This window comes from Argentina silus (assembly GCF_951799395.1).
Source record: "Argentina silus genome assembly, chromosome: 20".
In the NCBI taxonomy this organism is placed as follows: domain Eukaryota; kingdom Metazoa; phylum Chordata; class Actinopteri; order Argentiniformes; family Argentinidae; genus Argentina; species Argentina silus.
This window is the reverse complement of record NC_139674.1, coordinates 14383657-14405740: the sequence shown is the minus strand read 5'-3', so window position 1 is coordinate 14405740 and position 22084 is coordinate 14383657. Positions and strand designations below refer to the sequence as shown.

At 46.6% G+C, this 22084-nt stretch overlaps 2 protein-coding genes across 2 annotated transcripts in view; both read left to right on the top strand.

Annotated features, from left to right (window-relative positions):
• Positions 1-10494, top strand: pnpla3 (patatin-like phospholipase domain containing 3). Its single transcript, XM_083692205.1, has 9 exons — positions 1-288; positions 1369-1601; positions 1841-1906; positions 5807-6016; positions 7180-7240; positions 7425-7616; positions 7835-7967; positions 8687-8794; positions 9314-10494. Exons 1-9 carry the CDS (start codon positions 102-104, stop codon positions 9561-9563), a joined length of 1440 nt encoding a protein of 479 aa, XP_083548331.1. The 5' UTR covers positions 1-101; the 3' UTR covers positions 9564-10494.
• Positions 10495-11090: 596 nt separating this feature from the next.
• The window catches only part of ttll12 (tubulin tyrosine ligase-like family, member 12), a 31964-nt gene continuing 20970 nt past the window's right edge, over positions 11091-22084 (top strand). The window contains exons 1-10 of the mRNA XM_083692329.1: positions 11091-11236; positions 11479-11648; positions 12565-12763; positions 13641-13800; positions 14296-14429; positions 14687-14763; positions 15120-15236; positions 15818-16012; positions 17601-17712; positions 19212-19363. Coding sequence (XP_083548455.1) covers positions 11093-11236; positions 11479-11648; positions 12565-12763; positions 13641-13800; positions 14296-14429; positions 14687-14763; positions 15120-15236; positions 15818-16012; positions 17601-17712; positions 19212-19363 — 1460 coding nt within the window. The 5' untranslated portion in view covers positions 11091-11092. The remainder of the gene's footprint in view (positions 11237-11478; positions 11649-12564; positions 12764-13640; positions 13801-14295; positions 14430-14686; positions 14764-15119; positions 15237-15817; positions 16013-17600; positions 17713-19211; positions 19364-22084) is intronic.

Genomic DNA, 22084 nt, shown 5'->3' with positions numbered 1-22084 from the left:
TGTTTGTGGAGCCGAAGCTGAAATCCAGTAATGAGGGGGAATTGTCTAAGGCTCTGTGTGTAAACGTTTCCGAATAGTATCAAGCGCATTAACATCTCGGAATGTTCGATCTAAAGGGGGGATGGAATCTGTCGTTCGCCGGATGCGGGTTCCTCGGGATATACCACATCGGAGTGGCCAGCTGTCTGTCGGAAAAAGCGCCCTATCTCATCAAGGGAGCCACGAAGATCTACGGTTCTTCAGCCGGTGCCCTCACCGCCTCGGTGCTCGCCAGCCAAGCCTCAATAGGTAGACTACAGTAACGATGAATTGGATCTGAATGGGACTCTTACCCAGCACAGTATAATATGCTTTTACATCGTCGAAGTGTTTTAAACTTTTCCCTAGACCTATCTGTGCAGGTAATCGTAATGGTGCAGCTCAGACTAAAACTTGATTTTTAAATGTTTTTAAGAAATTAATGTACACTAAGGCCTATGACTGCTAGTGCCAACAATACCTGTGTTGTAATACATGGTGCCACTTACTGGTCAAATCACACCACTGACGCCATCAGAGCCAGTTATACAACTGCTATTGACTCAACGGTCCTCTGTAATACAGGCTCAGTCATCTTTCAACATGAATGATTTTTTCACATGACTGCGCAAACGCTCTCATGGTGAAGAGGAGGCATGCCCCGGCACGCTAGAAGGGCTGTGAGTTAATGACAACTCTGCTTTATTAAGTCAACGTCTCATATACATTCACTTTATCTTACTGTTGAACCATAACTTTCATTCCATTCGTCATCATTTAGTCATGATACAGGAGCTTGGAACAAAACGCTCCACCAGGTGTAGATGATATAGGTGGAGAGAGTGAAAGAAAGAGAGAGAGAGAGAGAGAGATAATATATACATAGATAGATACATAGAGAGAGAGAGAGAGAGAGAGAGAGAGAGAGAGAGAGAGATAATAGATACATAGAGAGAGAGATAGCAAGACCTATTGAGTGAATTAGTCAATGAAGGGTCATATAGAATCAGAGGAAAGTTCTGGAATGTTGCTAGGGCAGAGGTTCTGAGATGTGACGTGACCAGGTGGAATGTGCTGGTTATGGATAATGACCTCAGGTAGAGGTTCATGGTCCGCTGTCAGTCAGTTGACTCAGCTGTGCGTGTGTGTTGGGAACCACTGATAGTCCAGTCGAAAGTGACATCATTGTTACATTGTCAGGTGAATCTCCCTCCGTGTGACTAATTTAATGTGATTAACGTTTGCATTGTTTGTCTCAATGACTTAGTCTCGAGGCTCGTCCCATCTTGTGTTCTGCCCAAGCAGATGAGATGAACACTAATTTAAAAAAAAATAATAATAATTTTATAGCTCAGTGCTGTGAGGATGTGATCGAAGTGGCCAAGGAGGCTCGTAAACGTAACCTGGGTCCCCTCCACCCCTCCTTCAACCTGGTGAAGGTGCTCCGGTCTGGGCTGGGCCGCGACCTGCCAGCCGACGCACACACGCGCGCCTCGGGCCGGCTGTGCGTGTCCCTGACGCGCGTGTCCGACGGAGAGAACGTCATCGTGTCCGAGTTCAACTCCAAGGAGGAGCTCGTTCAGGTGAGGGTTCATTAGGTTCACCCTAACATACCTGAACCACACTTTAACGTACTCGAACACACCTAAACATACCGGATCTAGAGTATAGGATCTTGTGTCTGTGATGTATTTCCTGATATATAAAGTATGTAACCCATCTGGGATACCGGACTTTAAGAGTGGATCTGTGGTTGAGTTGAAGCCAGCGTAAACTGGGTTGGACTGATTTTCTGATCCGTCACTCTGATCTGTTCATACAGGCCCTGATCTGTAGCTGCTTCATCCCAATCTACTGTGGCCTGATCCCCCCGGCCTTCCAAGGAGTGGTAGGTGTCAAAGGTCAACCACCTCTGCAGAGTTAGGCTCTGGTTCCGTCTGTCACCGTCGTGGTTGTCCTTTCGTTTTCACGAAGCACAACAAACAGACCTTGAACCTTTTCGATGATCTCATCTTAAGCAGAACTTGCAATCTCTTCCAAGTTCTTATCGAAGGCTTTGCTTACGATGACTGACGTATAGTTGATTCACTTACTTTAGACAAATGTACTTATTGTACGCCGCTTTGGATAAAAGCATCTGCTAAATCACTCAAATGTAATGTCATGTAAGCAAGGGTGTATATATATTGTAGTTCAGGGAATTCTACAGTCATCAGAGTTGGCTATAATATTTAATGAGTCATATAATCTTCTGATATGAATTATGTATACATCCCCAAGAGCATCTGTACCAAATGTGGTGCTTTTATCTGCCACATAAAGATTTCATAATTGTTTTTACGCTGAGACACCGGACTAGAACGGTCTGGATGGAAGTTTTGGGGTTTTTAGGCATTTCTGGGTTTGTTTACGTGGGTTCTTTCTCTGTGCTTTTTGCTCAGGACCGTGCCAGTTTGCCAGTCTACCGTAGTGTGATGGTATGGTTCTGGGCTAGTGCCAGTTTGTCAGTCTACCCTAGGGCAATAGATTCCCCACCTGTTGACCCATATCCCGTTTGGCTGGTCAGTGGTGTAACTGACACAACCAGACAGACTGAATTCAGGAGATTGGGACCAGAGTCCAGGGTGGGTGGCTCCACTCTGAGTCTGAGTCACTGGGGCAGGGGAACAGAAACCGCTTAGCTGTTATTGTCATTAGAGGCTGTTTTCCCCAGATGATCCAGTGTCAAAGTACAATGTAAAAGACACAACATCACTAGATCATAAATAGCACCTTGTTATATAGCTGGGTGAGTCAGGTTCGCAGCGAGCTACTTAGAGATGGTGTTTCTGAATCACAGAAATAGAACAAGTAGAACTGACATGCCCATTCAAGTCAACGTTCTATGGTGGGTGTATCTGCGGCCATCTTTGGCCGGACCATGTGGAAGTTTTAGCTTACAGCTTTATTAACAACCAACCAACTCCACTGACATTGGAATGTTCAGTCAAATGATACTTATGGTTGCTATGGTTGCAGTGATTACCATGGCAATTATCTATTACAATTCCATGCTAGCAACCTTTTGGTGTGTTAGCCATGGTCTGAGGGGCGGTGTCCATTCTACTCACTATTTCAATGGTTTGAACTCCCTCACCCCCTCCCTCACCCACCCCTCTTTCCCTCACCCCCCCTTCCTCTCTCCCTCACCCACCCCTCTCTCCCTCACCCACCCCTCTCTCCCTCACCCACCCCCCTCTCCCTCACCCCCCCTTCCTCTCTCCCTCACCCACCCCTCCCTCCCTCCCTCACCCCCCCTTCCTCTCTCCCTCACCCACCCCCCTCTCCCTCACCCCCCCTTCCTCTCTCCCTCACCCACCCCTCTCTCCCTCACTCACCCCCCTCTCCCTCACCCCCCCTTCCTCTCTCCCTCACCCACCACTTCCTCTCTCCCTCACCCACCCCTTCCTCTCTCCCTCACACACCACTTCCTCTCTCCCTCACCCACCCCTTCCTCTCTCCCTCTGGTTGTCTTCTGTACACTGTGTACCATTCAGTCTCTGAAGGACATGCTGGCCCAGAGCCAAGTCTGTTCTATGGCTGTAACTCACAACGTCTATGCACAGACCGGCAGACCACTCATGCCCTCTACAGACCTGTCTATGCTTAGCCTGTGTACAGGTCTGTATTTTAGGCATTCTGGCCATGGGCTTGTAGAATAGTCACTCAAATGACAAATGAAAACAAGTGGTGACTGTGAAGTTCAGTTGAGTTCGGTTGATGTCTTCCAGTTGAGTGAGCACATACTTTTCATAAAACACTTGGACCAACATGATTTAATGGAATTCGTGGGAAAACAATTCTCTGTATTTTATTATTAAGCAAGTGGCTTAATATTTTACTAAGCACTGCTGGCACATGTTTTCAAAAAAAGTTTTTCCTAACTCCGTTCCTTCCCTGCCAACTTCACTGCCAAATGAAGTCTTAACAACGATTTAGAACTGGCACCAGAGATAAGGTTCATTCATCCCCCTGACGTTTTAAGCATATTACCTCAGAAAGCTTTTCTGGAGAAAAAAAACAACTTAAAATTAGGAGGTTGAATCTGAGAGTGTGAAAATGGCTTAGCACATTCACGTGTGTCATGAGGGTGAGGGTATACAGGCTGTGGCAGAATCTTGCACTGGGATGCCTGTTATGGCTGTCATGCCTGTTTCTTCAAACATGTCTAATCAAATGACGTTTCTATGATAGCCTTGGTAGTGGGGTGAGTTTAGCCGAGGGCAGGTTCAGGTGTGAGTACAGACATGTTTGTTATTTGTTTTCCATCTGGCTTCATCCATCATCTGCTCATCTGTCTCCCAAAAAGGACCTGAGGTTAGTTAGCCTCTGAATGTGCGTGTGTGTGTGTGACTGTGTGACTGTGTGTGTGTGTGTGTGTGTGTGTGTGAGTGTGTGAGTGTGTGAGTGTGTGTGTGTGTGTGTGTGAGTGTGTGAGTGTGTGAGTGTGTGAGTGTGTGAGTGTGTGTGAGTGTGTGTGAGTGTGTGTGAGTGTGTGAGTGTGTGAGTGTGTGTGAGAGTGTGAGAGTGTGAGAGTGTGAGAGTGTGTGTGTGTGTGTGTGTGAGTGTGTGTGTGTGTGTGTGTGTGTGCGTGTCCCTTCAGTTGTTGTTTTCAGCTCTGCTCTAAATGCCCAGTTCATAAATCTGGAGGTGAGGCATTCTTAGGGGCCCAAAGAGGGGTTGCGAGGGATTAACTACGGGGCCATCTACTGCCTGGGTGGACCAGGGTGGACCAGGGTGGACCAGGGTGGACCAGGGTGGACCAGGGTGGACCAGGCTGGACCAGGGTGGACCAGGGTGGACCAGGGTGGACCAGGGTGGACCAGGCTGGACCAGGCTGAGGTGTTAATGACTCCCTTTATGAGGACCAACCACAACTCATTCAGCCATAAGATTGGGGGCTTTTTACACCACAAGTGAAGTTGGTGGCTCGCTGGACTTCTGACTCCGATATCTGTGTGTGTGTGTGTGTGTGTGTGTGTGTGTGTGTGTGTGTGTGTGTGTGTGTGTGTGTGTGTGTGTGTGTGTGTGTGTCTATGCGCGTGTGGGCAGCATCCATTTCCGTCACTCAGGGAACAAAGCGTAGCAATTCCGTACGGGCCTTAGAGAAGACAAGCGTCTGTGTTTGTCTCGTAACACTCGTTAGTTAACTCATTCAGAACAATCGTTTATGTCAGCTCTGAAACCGCCAGCTGTCCCGGCCGCTGTGCCCCGGGCAAATGTGGTGAGAAAGTACGTAGGTGGTCAAACAAATGCTGCCTTTAATAGTCTTTTTTTCATCAAATAGCAGTGCCCCCCCATCATTCTGCCCCCCGACACCACAGCCACAGCCAGAGCCAGAGCCAGAGCCAGAGTCAGAGTCAGAGTCAGAGTCAGAGTCAGGCTCTGGGATGTTAAATCATACTGGACTGTTCCTACTGTATATAATGTTTTAGATGTCTATTTTATTCTATTATTCTATTGTCACTTTATTTAGTTGTTGTTGTTTGTGATGTGAGCTGCTGTAACGCCTTCATTTCCCCTCGGGGATCAATAAAGTACCTATCTATCTATCTATCTATCTATCTATCTATCTATCTATCTATCTAACTATCTATTTATCTATCTAACTTCCTTACTTTATCAACAAGGGTTGAAAAGGTATCTTATCAAAACACTTGCACAATCGCTCCTCTTACCCCCTTCCCTCATCCCTCTCTCTCTCTCTCTCTCTCTCTCTCATTCCCCCCTCTCTCTGTCTCTTCCCTAGCGTTATGTGGACGGGGGCATCAGTGACAACCTGCCCGGGTCGGAGCTGAGGAACACCATCACCATCTCTCCGTTCTCGGGCGAGTGCGACATCTGCCCCAAAGACAGCTCCTCCAGCCTGCACGAGCTCCGCTTCACCAACACCAGCATCCAGATGAACCTGGGCAACATGTACCGTCTCAGCCAGGCGCTGTTCCCCCCCGAACCCAAGGTAGGTACCCCCCCCCCCTCCCTAGTCCTCTTAACATTACCATCGTCACTGTTTTCTTATTACTGTGTTATGTTGTATTGTGGATTGTTGTCGTATGTTGTTGATCGAGGATCCCAAAGCATTTCACACTTCACACGGTTCGTATTCGATGTACGTGACAAATGAAAACTGATTTGATGTTGATTTGATTTGAAAACAAGTGTCTCGCCCTATTTACAAGAGCCCAGAAGCTTGGCATGTGAAGCTTGGCGCGTGAGTTTTCTACCCTCATTCCACCCCCCCCACCACCACCACCACCACCCCCCCACCCCAACGTCCTCATCTGCCCCTAACTCTTTTTATCCTCATCTGCCCCTAACTCTTTTTATCCTCATCTGCCCCTACCTCCCCAGTGATAAATGCTATCTGGACAACATTGGCTTCTTGCTGTTGTGGGATAACATTCCCTCTGTCACCCTTTTTCCCTCTCTCTGGCATTTAGCATAAGGTGAACTTTGACCCCTCTGAGGTCAATCAGCCTCTGTTTGCTCACTGTGTTGTTATTGCTGCTGTGGTACAAGACTGACCTCCGAACGAATGGTCGTGAGTGCGTAATCCTGGTTACAAATCCGTCAGAGGCATGCACTAAGGCCCCCAGAATAAGCAAATACCTCACTTTTCTTAGAAAATGTACACTTGGCCCTGTGTTTACACACACACACATGCGCGCGCACACACACACACACACACACACACACACACACACACACACACACACAGAAAAACCTCACTCCACCTCTCCTGCTCTCTCATGGGTAATCATGTTTAACCAACACACACACACAATTCACAGAATCACAAGCAGCCAAAGAACAGAGATAACTCTTGACCTATAACCCCTAATCAAACATCCCCCAAAAAACGATTATGTTAGGGTCCAGGCTGATATGTTATTCACTTCTGTTTTTATGTTTATAAAGCTGTACTTATGTAATTAACTTAGCATAAATTGACATGCAATGACATGATCTACTGCCCTTTAATGTCTCTGTAATGTGTTTTAATGAGTCTCGGGGGGGGGAACCAGGGGCATTTCCTGTTTCTTGTGTGAGTGCTCTATCGATTAAATCGATCTCTTCCTTACCTAGGATCTCTACCTGATATAGGTATGTTTCCTTTGACAGATAATGGCAGAGATGTGTCAGAATGGCTACAAGGACGCCCTTCGTTTCCTCCAGGAGAACAGTGAGTACTGCGTTGCCTTTGGCAGTGATATCACGCTAGCATCATGTGCTAGCATTTATTTCATGCATCAGGTCCGACTCCCAAAATCCTGGAGTCGTACACCGCTAATGTTAGCTTTGCCTCAGCAGTAGTCACAGTTGCTATGGTGATTATCTAAACGATGACGTCATGTCTGTGCTGACAGATCTGCTGAAGCTGGAGTGCCCTACTGCCGGCCCCGCCCTGACGGAGACCACGGCCACCTGCTGCTGCAGCAAGCCCGTCGTCACGGAGACCACCAAGGACTGGATGCTGCGGAGGCTCCGCCTGCTGCGGAAGAGGCACTATTGGTTGGACGAGAAGATGGTCCACAACCTGCCGACGCCCATCAAGAAAGGTGAGAGAGGGGCGCTTGGTGGCGTAGCAAGAAAAAAAAAGAAAGGTGAGAGAGGTCATCTTAGGTTCTTTGTCTTTCCTGTTCAGGGACCAGACTGAAGCTGTCTGTATAATTATAATAACAGTGTTAGCGTGTCCCCATCGTTGCCTTGCTGTGCAGCCTTGTGTGGCGGCTGTTCCCGTGTCGCTGACGTGGTCGTTCTGGTGTGTTTCGGCCAGTGTTCTGCGAGGCGTGTCAGGAGAAGCCTGGTCTGTATGCCAAGGTGACGGAGCTGCTCCCAGTCCGGGTGGCGTCCTACATCATGATGCCTTGCACGCTGCCGGTGGCGTCAGCCTACTCAGCGGCCCAGAGGTAAGAGACCACGCCACTGCTCATGTGAACATACCCGCCCTCCACGCGGTCAAAGTAGAAGCAACCAATCACGGCGACGCTAGTGCAAACAAACTAGCCTTTTATTGGTCATTACAGAACGCTGTACCTTGTGACAACCAATGGCAACACAGCTGTGAATGTAAACAATCTAGCCTTTACACACACAGGTCTCCCACAGCGATGTACTGTATGGAACCCATTCAGTTATAATAGACTGCTCAGGGCCTCCCCCTAGTGGTCATCATTATAGCACAACGTAGGAAAGTGTATGCACTGTAAAACTGAATGGCTGAGGACTGGCCTAGTGAAGCACCAACGTCCATGTAACCTCACCCCCAGGTTATTGCGCACATAAGCCTGGAATAACGTCTCAAACCTGGCCTTAGTGGGAGTGAATTTGCATTATTTGTAAGTATTTGGTATTATTTGATTTCAGCGAATCACACGGTTGCGAGGCGTAGCTGCCGAATCAGAAACGTGTGGTGTGCAAGGGGGAGGAGGGGGAGGAGGGGGGGGTGCTGTGGGAGATGATTGATGAGAAGTAAAGCCAATGGCTACGCACCGTCCGTTTTCGACACTCTTTCTATTGGCCTTAATTTTAACGTGCTGGTCCACCAGACCTGTCGCGTATTGGGGTGGAAGTGTATGTGAATGAGACTACTGTCCCTGTGGTTGACTGTTGACCTTGCGTGCCCCAGGTTTGTGGAGTGGATGCCCGAGGTTCGCGCTGACATGCGCTGGCTGTGTGCGGTGGCTGGGGACGTGTACAGGCAGGGCTGGAGGGGAACCACGACAGGCCCAACCAGGTGACAGACACAGGACATTTTTACACCTTTTTGTCTTTGGTAACAGCCCAACATGTTTTTTGTGAGCAATATCTCATTATCTAATTTAACCCATTTAGTGCCGAGGGTGAATAAAGTCGCCCAAATTGTCCACATTGTGTGCCAAGGGTGTCTTTATTCACCAGAAATGCATAAATTATGATGCTTCATTTTGTAGCCAATCAAAGTACTGTTGCTAGGTAAACACCACGTAAAACACTTGGCACTCTAGGTGGTGAGTGTTCCGGAATTCTTTGGCAGTTGGTGAGTTAAGGGCACTTAGTTGAAACATATTCAAGTTTCAGTGTCTTTATGGCGACATTAAAGGTAAAAAAGAGACAGACCTGGGTAGATTTTTCTTGGCTATTTATTGTTCTGCTATTACCTCCTAGATCTACCTATTTGACTCTTTTAGCTTTTCTTGTTTGGTTAGGAGTGTAGTAGATGGCGATGCCTCTCTCATGTAGACCCAGACTGATGTCCCTCTGCTTGGTTTTACAGTGAGGTGGCGCTGAGGAAATGCCTGAGCCTGCCCCCCTCCCTGGACAGCGACGGACACGTGGAGCGTGACGGACACCTTGCTCTCTCCACCCTGGATCTCCGCAGCCACTACTGGGACAGCCCCACCACCACCACCACCACCCACTCCCACCTCCGCCCTGCAAGCCCCCGCACCCCCAGCCCCTCCCCACGACAGATCTGCTTCTTTGTCGGCTCGCCGGACGAGACTGACAGCCCCATGTACCTATGAGAGGACGGGGTGACTTGTTTTGACAGACAATAGGACAGTCAAGTTCAAGGTCCCTCCTACTCTCTCTGCCTGCCCAGGCTGGAGGAATTGTGAAGAGGATGGCCGGGTGGATGATGGCCATGTGACCAACTAACTTGAGGACCCAGAACAGTTGCCATGGACAGGGTTTGTGATTGACACATCTTTCGATCACTCCACCAATCAGTCTCCACCAATCACGTCACATTTGATTGGGTACATTGGAAAACAGTGTAGGTGCTCACTCAGTACCAAAGATTTGTTTTAGGAATCACAGTACATGTTTTATATTAGGAATGTGTCTCGTTTTACCAGATCACTGCAATAACTGCCTGTCTATATTCAGTCAAATGTAGCATATTCACATACTTCATTCCAACACTGAGGACTCAACTTGACCTTGTCTACTTGAAAAAATAGCTGTGCTTTCCTGACAACTCATGACACTAAACTATGCAACGACATGAACTGTGAATAACGTGTCTTTTCTTTATCATTTAAAGAGCCTTCTAGTTTCTTATCTATATCTATCTGTTGGCCAATGTTTTTACACAATAACTCATAGGATTCCCTGTTTTAATGTGACAAAGTAAAGTTATTATACTGCTATTACATGATACGTTGTTATAACATATTTGCAACACTGTGAAAACCTCTGCAGAGTTGTCCCTTTTTTTATCCACTGCGCAGTTTTTAATTTTGTCGTTTAAGGATAAATAAAAAAAACACCCTCTTCTTGACATGGACACAATGTCAGTGGTTATGGCTTGATGTGACATTCTGTTTTTAAACAAACTGGAAGTGATTTAAATCCCATTGTGGTGTTTTGTCATTGTGGAAACGTGAGTGACAAGTGAAATTGAACTCCTTCCTTGACCTGGTGTTGACTGATGAAAAGAGTCCGCAATAAATAGCACATTAATAAAATGGTCTTTGTGAACAAAGGTTATTTCTATGAGTCATTCTTTCGTTACGCCTGAAATGTTTTTAGAAAATTACATTTTTGCGTTTCCAATGATTGAGTTATACTGCATTAAACAACTGCATTGGATACTATTTTGAAAGAAATAAAATAATCAATTTGGAGTAGAAATGCATTGCATAAAATCCAACATTTTAAAGCGATATGTGGACAGACAAACCATCACCTGACAAGTCAAAACCAGTAGTTTCACCAGTTCCACTCGTGTCTTTGTTTGGTTCCATGCCCAGGAGACATCTTGAGAAACCGGACAAGTAGTTTGTGAATTCTGGATTCCTTTCTCAAAGCTTAATGATCCGAAAACAAGAAAGTTCGTTTGCCACGTCCCCCTCCGTCCCCCCTCCGTCCCCCCTCCGTCCCCCCTCCGTCCCCCTCCGTCCCCCCTCCGTCCCCCCTCGTCCCCCTCCGTCCCCCCTCAGGGATCGTCGCACATCTGCTGCAGCAACCTCGCCCTTTAAACACATCTCCCATGATGCACCGCCCCCTGAGCTGTCAGAGCGCTGTTGCAGTCCTGGTGAACACATGGAGGATGGAGCAGCCGGCCACCACGGAGACCAACTCACACATAGACGAGGAGTTCAGTGTCTTCCTCTCCTTGCACCTCCCCGCACTACAGGCTTCAAGAATACCTTCAATTTATTGGAAGAGCTTGTACGACAAACTTAGAAACGAGGTATGTAGCTAGCTCCCGGTGTAGCCAGCTAGCCACGTTAGCCAGCAGCAGTTGAAGGGGAAAGTGGCAGCTCAGATCTGATGAATGCCAGATTTGCAGTGAACTAATGGAAGCTAATGTTTTGACACATACGTGGATTTCAAAGTCACAATTATGCGCAGCAGGACCCTGCCCTACGCAGTAGTAAGATTAGTAGGGCGGTAGAGGGGTTGTCATATTGCTGTTCCCTGTGTCGGATACAGGTGTACGATGCTGGGGAAGTATTTGGGATCATGCAGGTGCAACAAGATGACGACGAAGAAGAAAATGATGAGACGGAAGATGGGGAGAGGAAGACCAACCCTGGAGCTGAGATCACCTGTAAAGTGGTTGTGACCCGGGAGAGTGGCCTGCAAGCCTCCGATCCGACCAGGTGAGGGAGCTATACAGTCATAAATGAGAGAACGTGTCCTGTCTCGTCCTCCTGTGTGTCAACGCATCTGACTTTCTCGCTACATCATGAGCACGGAATAGATATTGTCGTGGAATTGTATGCTAAAATACTTTGGAAATAAAATGTCAAAGACTAGAGCTGATGGTTTCTCCGGAGACTTTTATTACAAGTAACAAAGCCGAGGTGGTTCGCGAAGCATCCCCCCGTTTGCTCCGCAGCACACACACATGTATACCGTTTCCAATCCTTATCAAATGTAGTCACGGTGGGTTTCCCCTTCCACTTTAATGATTTGCTCAGCTATATTGGCGGCGCGCCCAACCCGTCTGTGTAAAAAAAAAAAGTGACGTCAACCCCACTCCGCGTAGTTCTTGGCTCTGCTCCTGCCCTTCACCTCTGGGTACCTCTCGGTACCTCTGGGTACTACTCCCTCCATACATAAACCTGTTTCTCATGGAATGCTTGTAATTGGTTTCCTCACTTCCTCATAACTCACTCTTGGCCTCTTTGCCCGTTCCTTACTTGTTATGCTCTTTCTTTATTTGCTATGGAAATTTACCATAATATCAGAATTCCTTTATTTGGCCAAGTATATTTGCACATACAGGAAAATGACTTGGTGAGGTTGGTGCATGGGACATAAAAAACAAATAGTAAATATTGACAAGAAATTTACAAAATAGCAAAGTATTAACAAAAATAACTAATTTACAAAAAAGAGCAGCAGAACAATACATCTTGTAGGCACAAGTGGCTCAGTTTAGAGTCAAACGGAAAACATATACTGTGTGTCTAAGTTTGCATAAACGCTTTGTAATAGTTCACCCCCCTTTAAGTCATTTGATCGTTCTGCCTCCTCTCCCTCAACTCTTCTCTGCACTTCTAATCTCTCCAGTGTTTTCCTGGTTGACCATGCGTGGACGTATCGCGTGGAGTATGCCAGGCAGCAGCTGGAGCAGATCCCAGGTTTGCTGCCCAGGATGGCTGCTCTCATGGGGGTAGACTTCCATGGAGAGGTCCCTGACCCCAACACTGTGGAACTATTGCTGGAGCTCATGTGGAAGTACAATCAGACCTATCAGTTGGCCCACGGGGTATGTACACACACACACACACACTCACACACACACCCCTGTACACACACACACTCACAGATTGTTATGGAAATCTTTCAGTGAACAACAATAAACGATGTTTGGTCTCAGTTGAGAGTTTTAATGCATATACAAAGTTTGAACAATTCTGCTTACGGCCGGGTCAGCATTCCTTCACCAACAGTGTGGATTCAGAGACTGATGTTGTGGCTGAGGAGAGGACCATTCTGAACTCCAATGCTCATATGTCATAGGTCTAGGGGTAAACATATCTTGCACCTGTTTGCTGATAAAGAAGCGTAGGCGTTGTGAGCCACTATCTCAAACCTCAGCCTGCAGTTAGGAGTGTTCCAAGGTCACATAGCATCTCTGATACAAGAGAAGGAGCAGTCGGTTTTGGTTCTTCCTCAGTCACATAATTAAAAATAACAAAGTACATTGGGTCACAGAGAGGTCAATACATTTCATATATGACTTAAGCAAAATAGTACAAATATATTTTTTGCCATTACAACACTCACACATAATCGCTCACCTAAGACCTCAACTAGTACATTTTTACAGCAGTTGTTGTGGAAATGACCTATCAATAAAGAGAGTACTGACAAATGGCTTCTCTAAAACTTTGTTCTGCTCATACATTCTTTTGAGATACAACAGGGTCAGGTCGGATGGTTCCCAGCATGACAAGGCCCTTAACGGCAGCAGTTTATGATCAAACGTATCTGGTTAGACTCTTGTTTTGGTTGGACAGTCTCCAAATAAGGAGACCTTGAGTGCTTACAGACGACTCAGCACGCCTCTGCATATAATGCCTCTTACCCCTCTAACCCTTTGTGCCTCCATGTCACCCCCCCCCGTCCCCCCGTCCCCCCAGTCTGCAGAGGAGAAGGTGCCTGTGTGGTACATCATGGATGAGTTTGGCTCCCAGGTGCAGCACTCTGACCAGGCCACTTGCTGCATGGCCCCGTTATTCTACACACAGGGCCAGATGGCCTTCTCTGTGCTCTGGCCACAGCAGGATCTGCAGGAGGGAGGTATACACATGGATACTGGATACTGATCATTTAACCTTTATACACACATAATGTATAGTGTACTTTTGACTTGAGACTCATGTTGAACGTTTCCTGGCTGCTGTGGTTTACTGTTGCAATACCACAGTCCTGAGCATAAGCAGGGGTGACAAGTTGACACCTATGATTAATGTATTGTGAGGTGAACGGCTACTAGAGAGGGGTGAAAAGTTGGAACAATGATTTCCACACACACACACACACACACACACACACACACACACACACACACACACACACACACGCTTCAGTCAATGTTCCTTTTGAATAAATTGCTGTAAAAGACCCATCAGAGATAAAGCTTTGAGTCACAATGGGATATGTTGATGCAGTAAAGGTGTTAACATCACACCTAATTTACACCACCACTTCACACACTCTCTCTCTCTCTCTCTCTCTCTCTCTCTCTCTCTCTCTCTCTCTCTTAAAATTCTCTCCATTCATTTTGTCTCCTAGATGAAGTGACACGTGACTATGCTTATGGCGAGAGCAACCCTCTGGTGAGAAGATGCCGGTTATTGCCCTGGGTGAAGGCTGACCTGGAAGGAGTCAGCACTATGACCCCTGAACCCTCTGACCTCTACTACGAGGTATGGAGAAGTGAAATTAGGCTGAACTCACTTCAGGACTTGTAGGGCTGAATTTCCCACAGGAAACTTCTCCTTGTTCTCTTGGGAAATGGTCGGAGAGGAAGGAAGGGCCGTTGTTGGAGAAATTCAGCCCTACAGTGTCTTCAAAGACAAAGTCCTGAAGTGAGTTCAGCTGGAGAAGTAGAATTAGGACAACAACAAAAAAAAGTGTAGTTTCATCTTTCTCTTTTTTTCTCTCACTCCTCCCTTCCTCTCAGACCATTTCCCAAGAGAACAAGGAGAAGTTTCCTGGAGAAATTCAGCCCTACAGTGTCCCCAAAGACAAAGTCCTGAAGTGAGTTCAGCTTCGTCTCCACCGTACCAAGAGGGCTGTATAGTGACAGTTTGAAACTACATCTGATACGGAAAAAATAAATCAGGAAGACAAGTCATTTATTCTGGAATGCAACATTGTCAGTTCTGTCTGTCTCAGAACAACTCTCTCACACTTTCTGAGCATATTATTGGCCTCTTTATTTAGAAATCTTTTTCACTCTCTCACCCTCAAAACAAGCCCTGTGTGTGTGTGTGTGTGTGTGTGTGTGTGTGTGTGTGTGTGTGTGTGTGTGTGTGTGTGTGTGTGTGTGTGTGTGTGTGTGTGTGTGTGTGTGTGTGTGTGTGTGTGTGTGTGTGTGTGTGTGTGTGTTGCAGGGTGTACACAGAAATGAAGCAGGTTCTGGAGAATCTCAAGCATCCACGTTTCCAGTTCACAGAGAAGGAGGAGGAGGCTGACATCCTTTGGCGCTTTTCCCACATCAGGGACTACAGGTCAGGCCGCTGGCACTCACTCAACCTCAACGACTGTTTTAGTGTCTTTGACCGTGTCTAGTGACCACGTTCTTATCTCTCCATAAGGGGTACAGAAAACAAAGAGCATACCCCAGGGGGTCGTTTATGACATCTAAAATGTCCCCCAAGTGTGTGATCTTGACGGCAAGCTGCCGAGAGGTTAAATCATTGCTCACTAGAATAAACAGCCGTGAAGATGCCCTCAGGATCAGTTTACTCCCATGTATTCCCAGCCTGTGGATCAGGAACACAAAGTGCAGACCTGACCCTAACGTGACCCCTGTAGGGTTCAGAGGGATAAGAGGGTTTTTCTTCAGGAGAGAAACTTGCACAGGGGGGTCGTGGGGTTGAAGAGGTCTTTCGGAGGGACAGTTAAGATGTAGATGTAGCCTGATGAGATGGGTCTTCATGCAGTAGGGCCCGGTACAAAAACAGGATTGTTCCACTCTGACGTGACTCTGAACCCTACATCAGGAACGCAGAATGCTGAAGTGACCTAACTAACGTCTCCCCTCCCCCTGCCTTCACCCCCCTCCCCCCCTCCCCCTATCACCCTGCAGGAAGCTGAGCGAAGAGCGCCCTCACGTGATGACCAATCAGTTTCCGTGTGAGACTGTCGTCACGGTGAAGGACTGCCTCTCCGCCGTGTCTAGGAGAGCGTGCGGCGGCCAGGGGGCCGAGTGGCTGCCGGAGACGTTCAACCTGCAGACAGAGCTACCTCAGTTCGTCAGACATTACCAACAGAGACAAGAGAGGTTAGGCATGTGATGCTGACCTTTCAACACTTTCTTGGGTGGGTGGGGTGGGGGGGGGTCCATTATCTGAAACTGTGGGTGTGAGAGAGAGAGGGAACAGAGAAAGACAGATAAACAGGAAGTAAGTGAGGGGGTGTAAATGAGGGGGTGTTGTCGTTCGGTGGATCCGAGGTAATTTCCTAGTCTAGTGAATTGGTGGCTCAGTTCCTGTTATTAGGTACTAATCATCTAACATACATTTTTCTATCACAGCCTGGACCCTGCTTGGAGACCTTGTGTGTGTGTGTGGGGGTGTGTGTGTGTGTGTGTGTTGGGGGGTGGGGTGTGTGTGTGTGTGGGGGGGGGGGGGGTTAATCCTATAGATCCTAGGGGTCTCCACACTTAGTATTCAGTGAGACTCTGCACAAATAGACAGGTACACAATATGTGTTTGTGGTAGAGTGGAAGCAGACAAGTGAGGAGAGTTATTCAAAGGATTAGACAGTTTTATTAATGCAGATAATAATATTTACACAAACAAACTGCGGTCTCTGCAGAGGAATCCCAAGAAGTTATTACACAAGAACATGCTACCTCGTTTCTTTTGGCAGAAACATGTGTATAACAGTTTGGCAAAAATGTCATTGTTTCGACATCATTGTGACTTGTTTTTCTCACTCCTGTCCCAATGACAACATCTGGATCCTATCAGCCATTGTTTATCGAGCAGGAATTAACATCAGCGGTTTCTTAGAAAGGCTATCACTGAAGTTTCTGTCACATCATTCTGGGACATTCCACCACAGGTTCTATTTACTTCTTTTAATGGTTGCAAGCATGGCGGTCTGCTTCTAACAAACAGAGTTACAGGCATACATTTATACTTTTGAAACCCTTTCACATATTTCATATGTGCTTTTCCTTAGTGGAACAGTTGGGTAATCTTAAACAGTTGGGTCTTGTGACACGTACATCTCCCTCATATGCCTTGGCAACAACACATCCACATGTCAAGCTTTTAGCATTTACATCACATTTACATTTATGGAATTTAGCAGACGCCTTACATTTGTTTAAGTAAGTGAATCATCTATCCATCAGTCATCATAAGATAAAGTAATCAATGCTCGGACCAGGGGCCATAGGCAGTCATAATGCTAGAAGAAGGATTATTTTTTTGTATTAACAGGAGAGAAACTTGTACGGGGGGTAGTGGGGGTACAACCATTAGGATGTAATACTTCTACTTCTCTGTTTCATCAGTCTACTCAAGCCATAAGCAAAGTGTCAAGCAAAGGTCACACAGTTGTTATCGACAAATGCTCATTACATGATTAACATTTACATTATATGGTGAACAACTTGGCTTGGTGTGGGGGGGGCGGTCATCATCTGAGACTGTGTGTGTGTGTGTGTGTTGAACAGAGAAAGAGACTGAGACATCATCTCTTTATTTAGTTTTTTATGTCCTATGCACCAATCTCACCAAGTCAATTTCCTGTATGTGCAAATATACTTGGCCAAATAAAAGAATTCTGATTCTGATCCTGATGTGTGTGTGTGTGTGTGTGTGTGTGTGTGTGTGTGTGTGTGTGTGTGTTGCTTTTAGGGGAGAAGACAACCACTGGATCTGTAAGCCCTGGAACCTGGCCCGTGGACTGGACGCACACATCACCAACAACCTGGACTACATCATCAGACAGAGAGAGAGTACGCCCAAGGTAACACTCAAGTCACAAGTCCGGCGGGCCACCAACTTATCTTGTGGTGTAAAAAGCACCCATTCTAATGGCTGAATGAGTTGAGGTTGGCGTTCTGTGGTTGGTCCTCCATAAAGGGAGACATTTAACCCCTCAGCCTGGTCAAGGCCTTATCCATATCCCAGATGGCTCAGTTGTTGAACCCTCATAACCCCCCCCCCCCCCCCTTTTGGCCCCTAAGCACACCCTGCCTCCAGACTGTTAGATTGGGGGTATAACCACTCACACCTCATGCAGCCAACCACCAGAGACTCTTCTCTTATCTGTAGAACCTCCTTAGTTTGCACTTCAGAGACAGCATGAATAATCCCCCAGGCGTTAAGAGCGGAGCTGAACCCAGGATGCATTCAGTTCAGTGAAGGAGCAGGCAGATGAAGTGAAAAAGCATTGTTAGACAAACTTTTCAAGGTGGAGGGTGTTTCTTCTGCGTCCTGTTATGCGTTTGAGTTCTTTTGGTTAGTCACAATCTAGCATACTAAGTATTCTGTAATCAAGAAAGCAAAGTTATTTCAGAGCTCGCATTTTTATTATGCCAAGTTGACAGGAACTTTTCCATACACCAAAATCATATGCACAGGGTTAGGGATTGAGACAGGGTTAGGGTTAGGGATTGAGACAGGGTTAGGGTTAGGGATTGAGACAGGGTTAGGGTTAGGGATTGAGACAGGGTTAGGGTTAGGGTTAGGGATTGAGACAGGGTTAGGGTTAGGGATTGTGGTGGAAATCTAGGGTTTACCACTTAGTATTTGGTGAGACTCTGTACAAATAGGCACGTACACAATATATGTTCTATTTGTTATCTGTGATCCTCTGTGGCTCAGTTGGTAGAGCATGGCGCTAACAACGCTTAGGTCGTGGGTTTGATTCCTGCTGGGACCATATATATTGAAATGTATGCACTCACTGCAATGTAAGTCGCTTTGGATAAATGCGTCAGCTAAATGGCTTATATTATATCTTATTATATTCTATATATATATATAAAAAACATATTTTAATTGCAAGCATGGCACTCTGTCTCTAGCAAATGGAGTGAACAGAACATTACACATTTATACTTTCAACCCCCCCCCCGTCTCCAGGGAGGGTTTCTCACATGTTATTTTTTGGCCTTGAGACCCATGAGAGGTCTCTGAGAGCACAGACTTCCATACCTCCTTATCTGTTAGGAACAGACAGGTCTTGTTGTTCCTTGTATGGATCTTGTCAACTGCAAGACTTCTTCATCCCCACTACCCCCCTGTGCAAGTGTCTCTCCTATAAAAAAAATAAAAAAATCTTCCTTTCTTCTAGCATTGTGACTGCCAATAGCCCCTGATCTTCCACATTAGACACTGTGTGTGTGTGTGTGTGTGTGTGTGTGTGTGTGTGTGTGTGTGTGTGTGTGTGTGTGTGTGTGTGTGTGTGTGTGTGTGTGTGTGTGTGTGTGTGTGTGTGTGTGTGTGTGTCATCCGTCCCAGGTGGTGTGTAAGTACCTGGAGGACCCAGTGCTGTTTGACAGGGAGGAGGTGGGGATGGTGAAGTTTGACATCCGCTACATGCTGATGCTTCGGTCCGTGAAGCCTCTACGTCTCTACGCCTACGATGTGTTCTGGCTGCGCTTTGCCAACAGGTCAGTTACCCCCCCTATACTAACCCCAACCCCAACCCCGAGACCTCTTCTCCCTCACTACCCCCCCTATACTAACCCTAACCCCAACCCCGAGACCTCTTCTCCCTCACTACCCCCCCTATACTAACCCTAACCCCAACCCCGAGACCTCTTCTCCCTCACTACCCCCCCTATACTAACCCTAACCCCAACCCCGAGACCTCTTCTCCCTCACTACCCCCCCTATACTAACCCTAACCCCAACCCCGAGACCTCTTCTCCCCTGCTTACCCCTCTGTACAAGTTCTCTCCTGCTAATAAAATATATTTAAAAATAGTCTTATGATGACTGTTGGATAGATGATTCACTTACTTAAACAAATGTATTTGTTGTAAGTCGCTTTGGATAAAGGCGTCTGCTAAATGCCATACATGTAAAAATGCAGATACACGACATGATGATGTGTGATTCCATTGTGTTTGAATGAACAGTCTGGACCACGAATATCAGGGAGAGAAGTCTTGATCTTTATTGCAGTATGACAGGAAACGGTACAGTCAGCATATACATGTTCTTACTAGCTCTACGGCTAGGCTTCTCTGATTGTCTCTCTCACAAGTGCCCTTTTTAAACAGGAACTTAGCCCACAACTCTGGCATTCTAGTTAGGGGAGAGGGAATAGGAGACAACCCTATCTGACCTGGCCGTCTGCGCAGTTTAGTCATCAACAGCCTTCCAAGACAGGCCACAGGTCAAAGTGTGTAACCTATGATGCCTTATAACAGATACCTAGTTGCCTAACAAAGACTCACCTGCCATAAAGCTCAGGACCCTGACCCCCATACCTTCCTGTACTTTTCCACTCCACAAATCACACCTGACCATATGATGTTAGTGTCCTGCGTTGTGTTCATGTATTCATTCTTACAATCTATCGATGATGGTGGTGATGATGATGGTGGTGATGATGATGATGATGGTGGTGGTGATGATGATGGGCCACGCCAGCCTCAACTAGAACCCAGTGTAACCGAGTTGAGATGGTTAACTCACCTCCTCAAGCTCAAATACCCCCACCTACCCGCGCTGTCGAATTGCTAGCTTTTTGATAGCGTAGCTGGTTTACATCGGGTATTTGAGGAGACGGTGGTCACGTGTGATGATGATGTTTCTGATATTGAAGATGAAGAGTCAATGATGCGTGGAAGAAAGTGGATACTCATTTAAAGTTGAATAAAGACAATTTATTAGTCAAGTCGACTTGGGACACTAGACTACTGTCCAGGAGAAGGGGTAGCAGGGAAGTGGCACCCACAAAGAGCTTGCAGTCAATTCTTATAGTAGATAGTAAACAGGAAACCAGGACATATGGTTCATCTCAGTGAAGGCAAGGTGCTAGTGACTCTGGCCTTGTATCAACAGAGAGCTTGGGCCCGTGGTACCTTTGGAATCGTAAAGCAACATTCCAAGGGTCTCTCAGGAAAGTAATTGTAAATTTCAGTTGACAAGCCAGGGGTCGCAAGTTTCAAGGCTCGAGTTGGAGGAAGTCGAATTGCTGGGCAAGTGCAACATCTTGATGTCTGGTTTATCAGCTAGTCGCTCTGCTAACTGTTGTTCTGCTAACCGCTAGAGCATCAACTTCCTGTTTTGTGCTCTGCACCGTGCGTGCGTACATGCGTGCATACTGTTGTGGAAATTCTACTAATTTATCAACAATAAAGACATACGTGAGTTGCTAGGCTCACAAGAATGAACCACTGAGGGTATGTGATGTGGTGAAACAAAGTCTCCTCAGTTTGTTAAAAGCTCTTTGAGAAGCGAGATACAAAGCATTATTATACCTCATACATTAAAAGATGTCATCACTTCTCATCTGTTCATATCAACACGAACACATTTCCGTCTGTGGGTTGTAAGACCGAAGTTGACCTTTATGCACAGGCTTGTGGTTTTCCTGTTTTGCCTTTCAGAACCTGAAACACCCTTGCACTCCTATGCTTGTAACACGTGATTTACAACAAGTACATCGATCAAATTTATTATTTTAAAACTTTTTTCCTCATACGTAAGAGAATATAGTATACACATTGTGACAAAAAGTGATGACGTCACATAATTTATGAGGCTGTGGCCCCTCCCACAGGATGTAGATCCGTGAGAATGGAAGGTATGGGTTAGGAGGGAGGGGTGGGTAGGGGATGTGGAGGGGGCCCCCCTGGGGGGCCCTGAACTGCCTGAAGAACCATAGGGGGGTCAGCTAAAGTTTGTCACAGATAAGGGGTGTTGGGAAGGGGGGTTTATTGCCCTATGAGACGTGGGTGAGAGTCTAAGGTGTTCTGGGTTTGTCGGAACATGACATTTTTATGAGGATATGGTCACCCTCGGGCGCTGTAGAACCGCGAGAATGGATTGGATGGAATAGGGGTGAGGGGTGGGGGCCCCCATGGGGGGGCCCTGAACTGGCTGAAGAACCATAGGGGGTTCAGCTAAAGTTTGTCACTGATAAGGACTGGGGGATGGGTGGTGATGACTTTATGATGCATACAGGCCTCTATGTCAAAATTGCATGTGAGGCTTAAAATAAAACTTCAATACTGGGGGGTTAAAATGGGCAATTAAAAAATGGTTAGGCTGCTACTCTAGTGCTAGTATTGTGTTCAATAATGAAGGGTTAGGGTTAATAAAAGGGGGTTTAAAAAAAAAAGGTTCATTTTTAAAAAAATGTTTAGTTTCAAACGAGG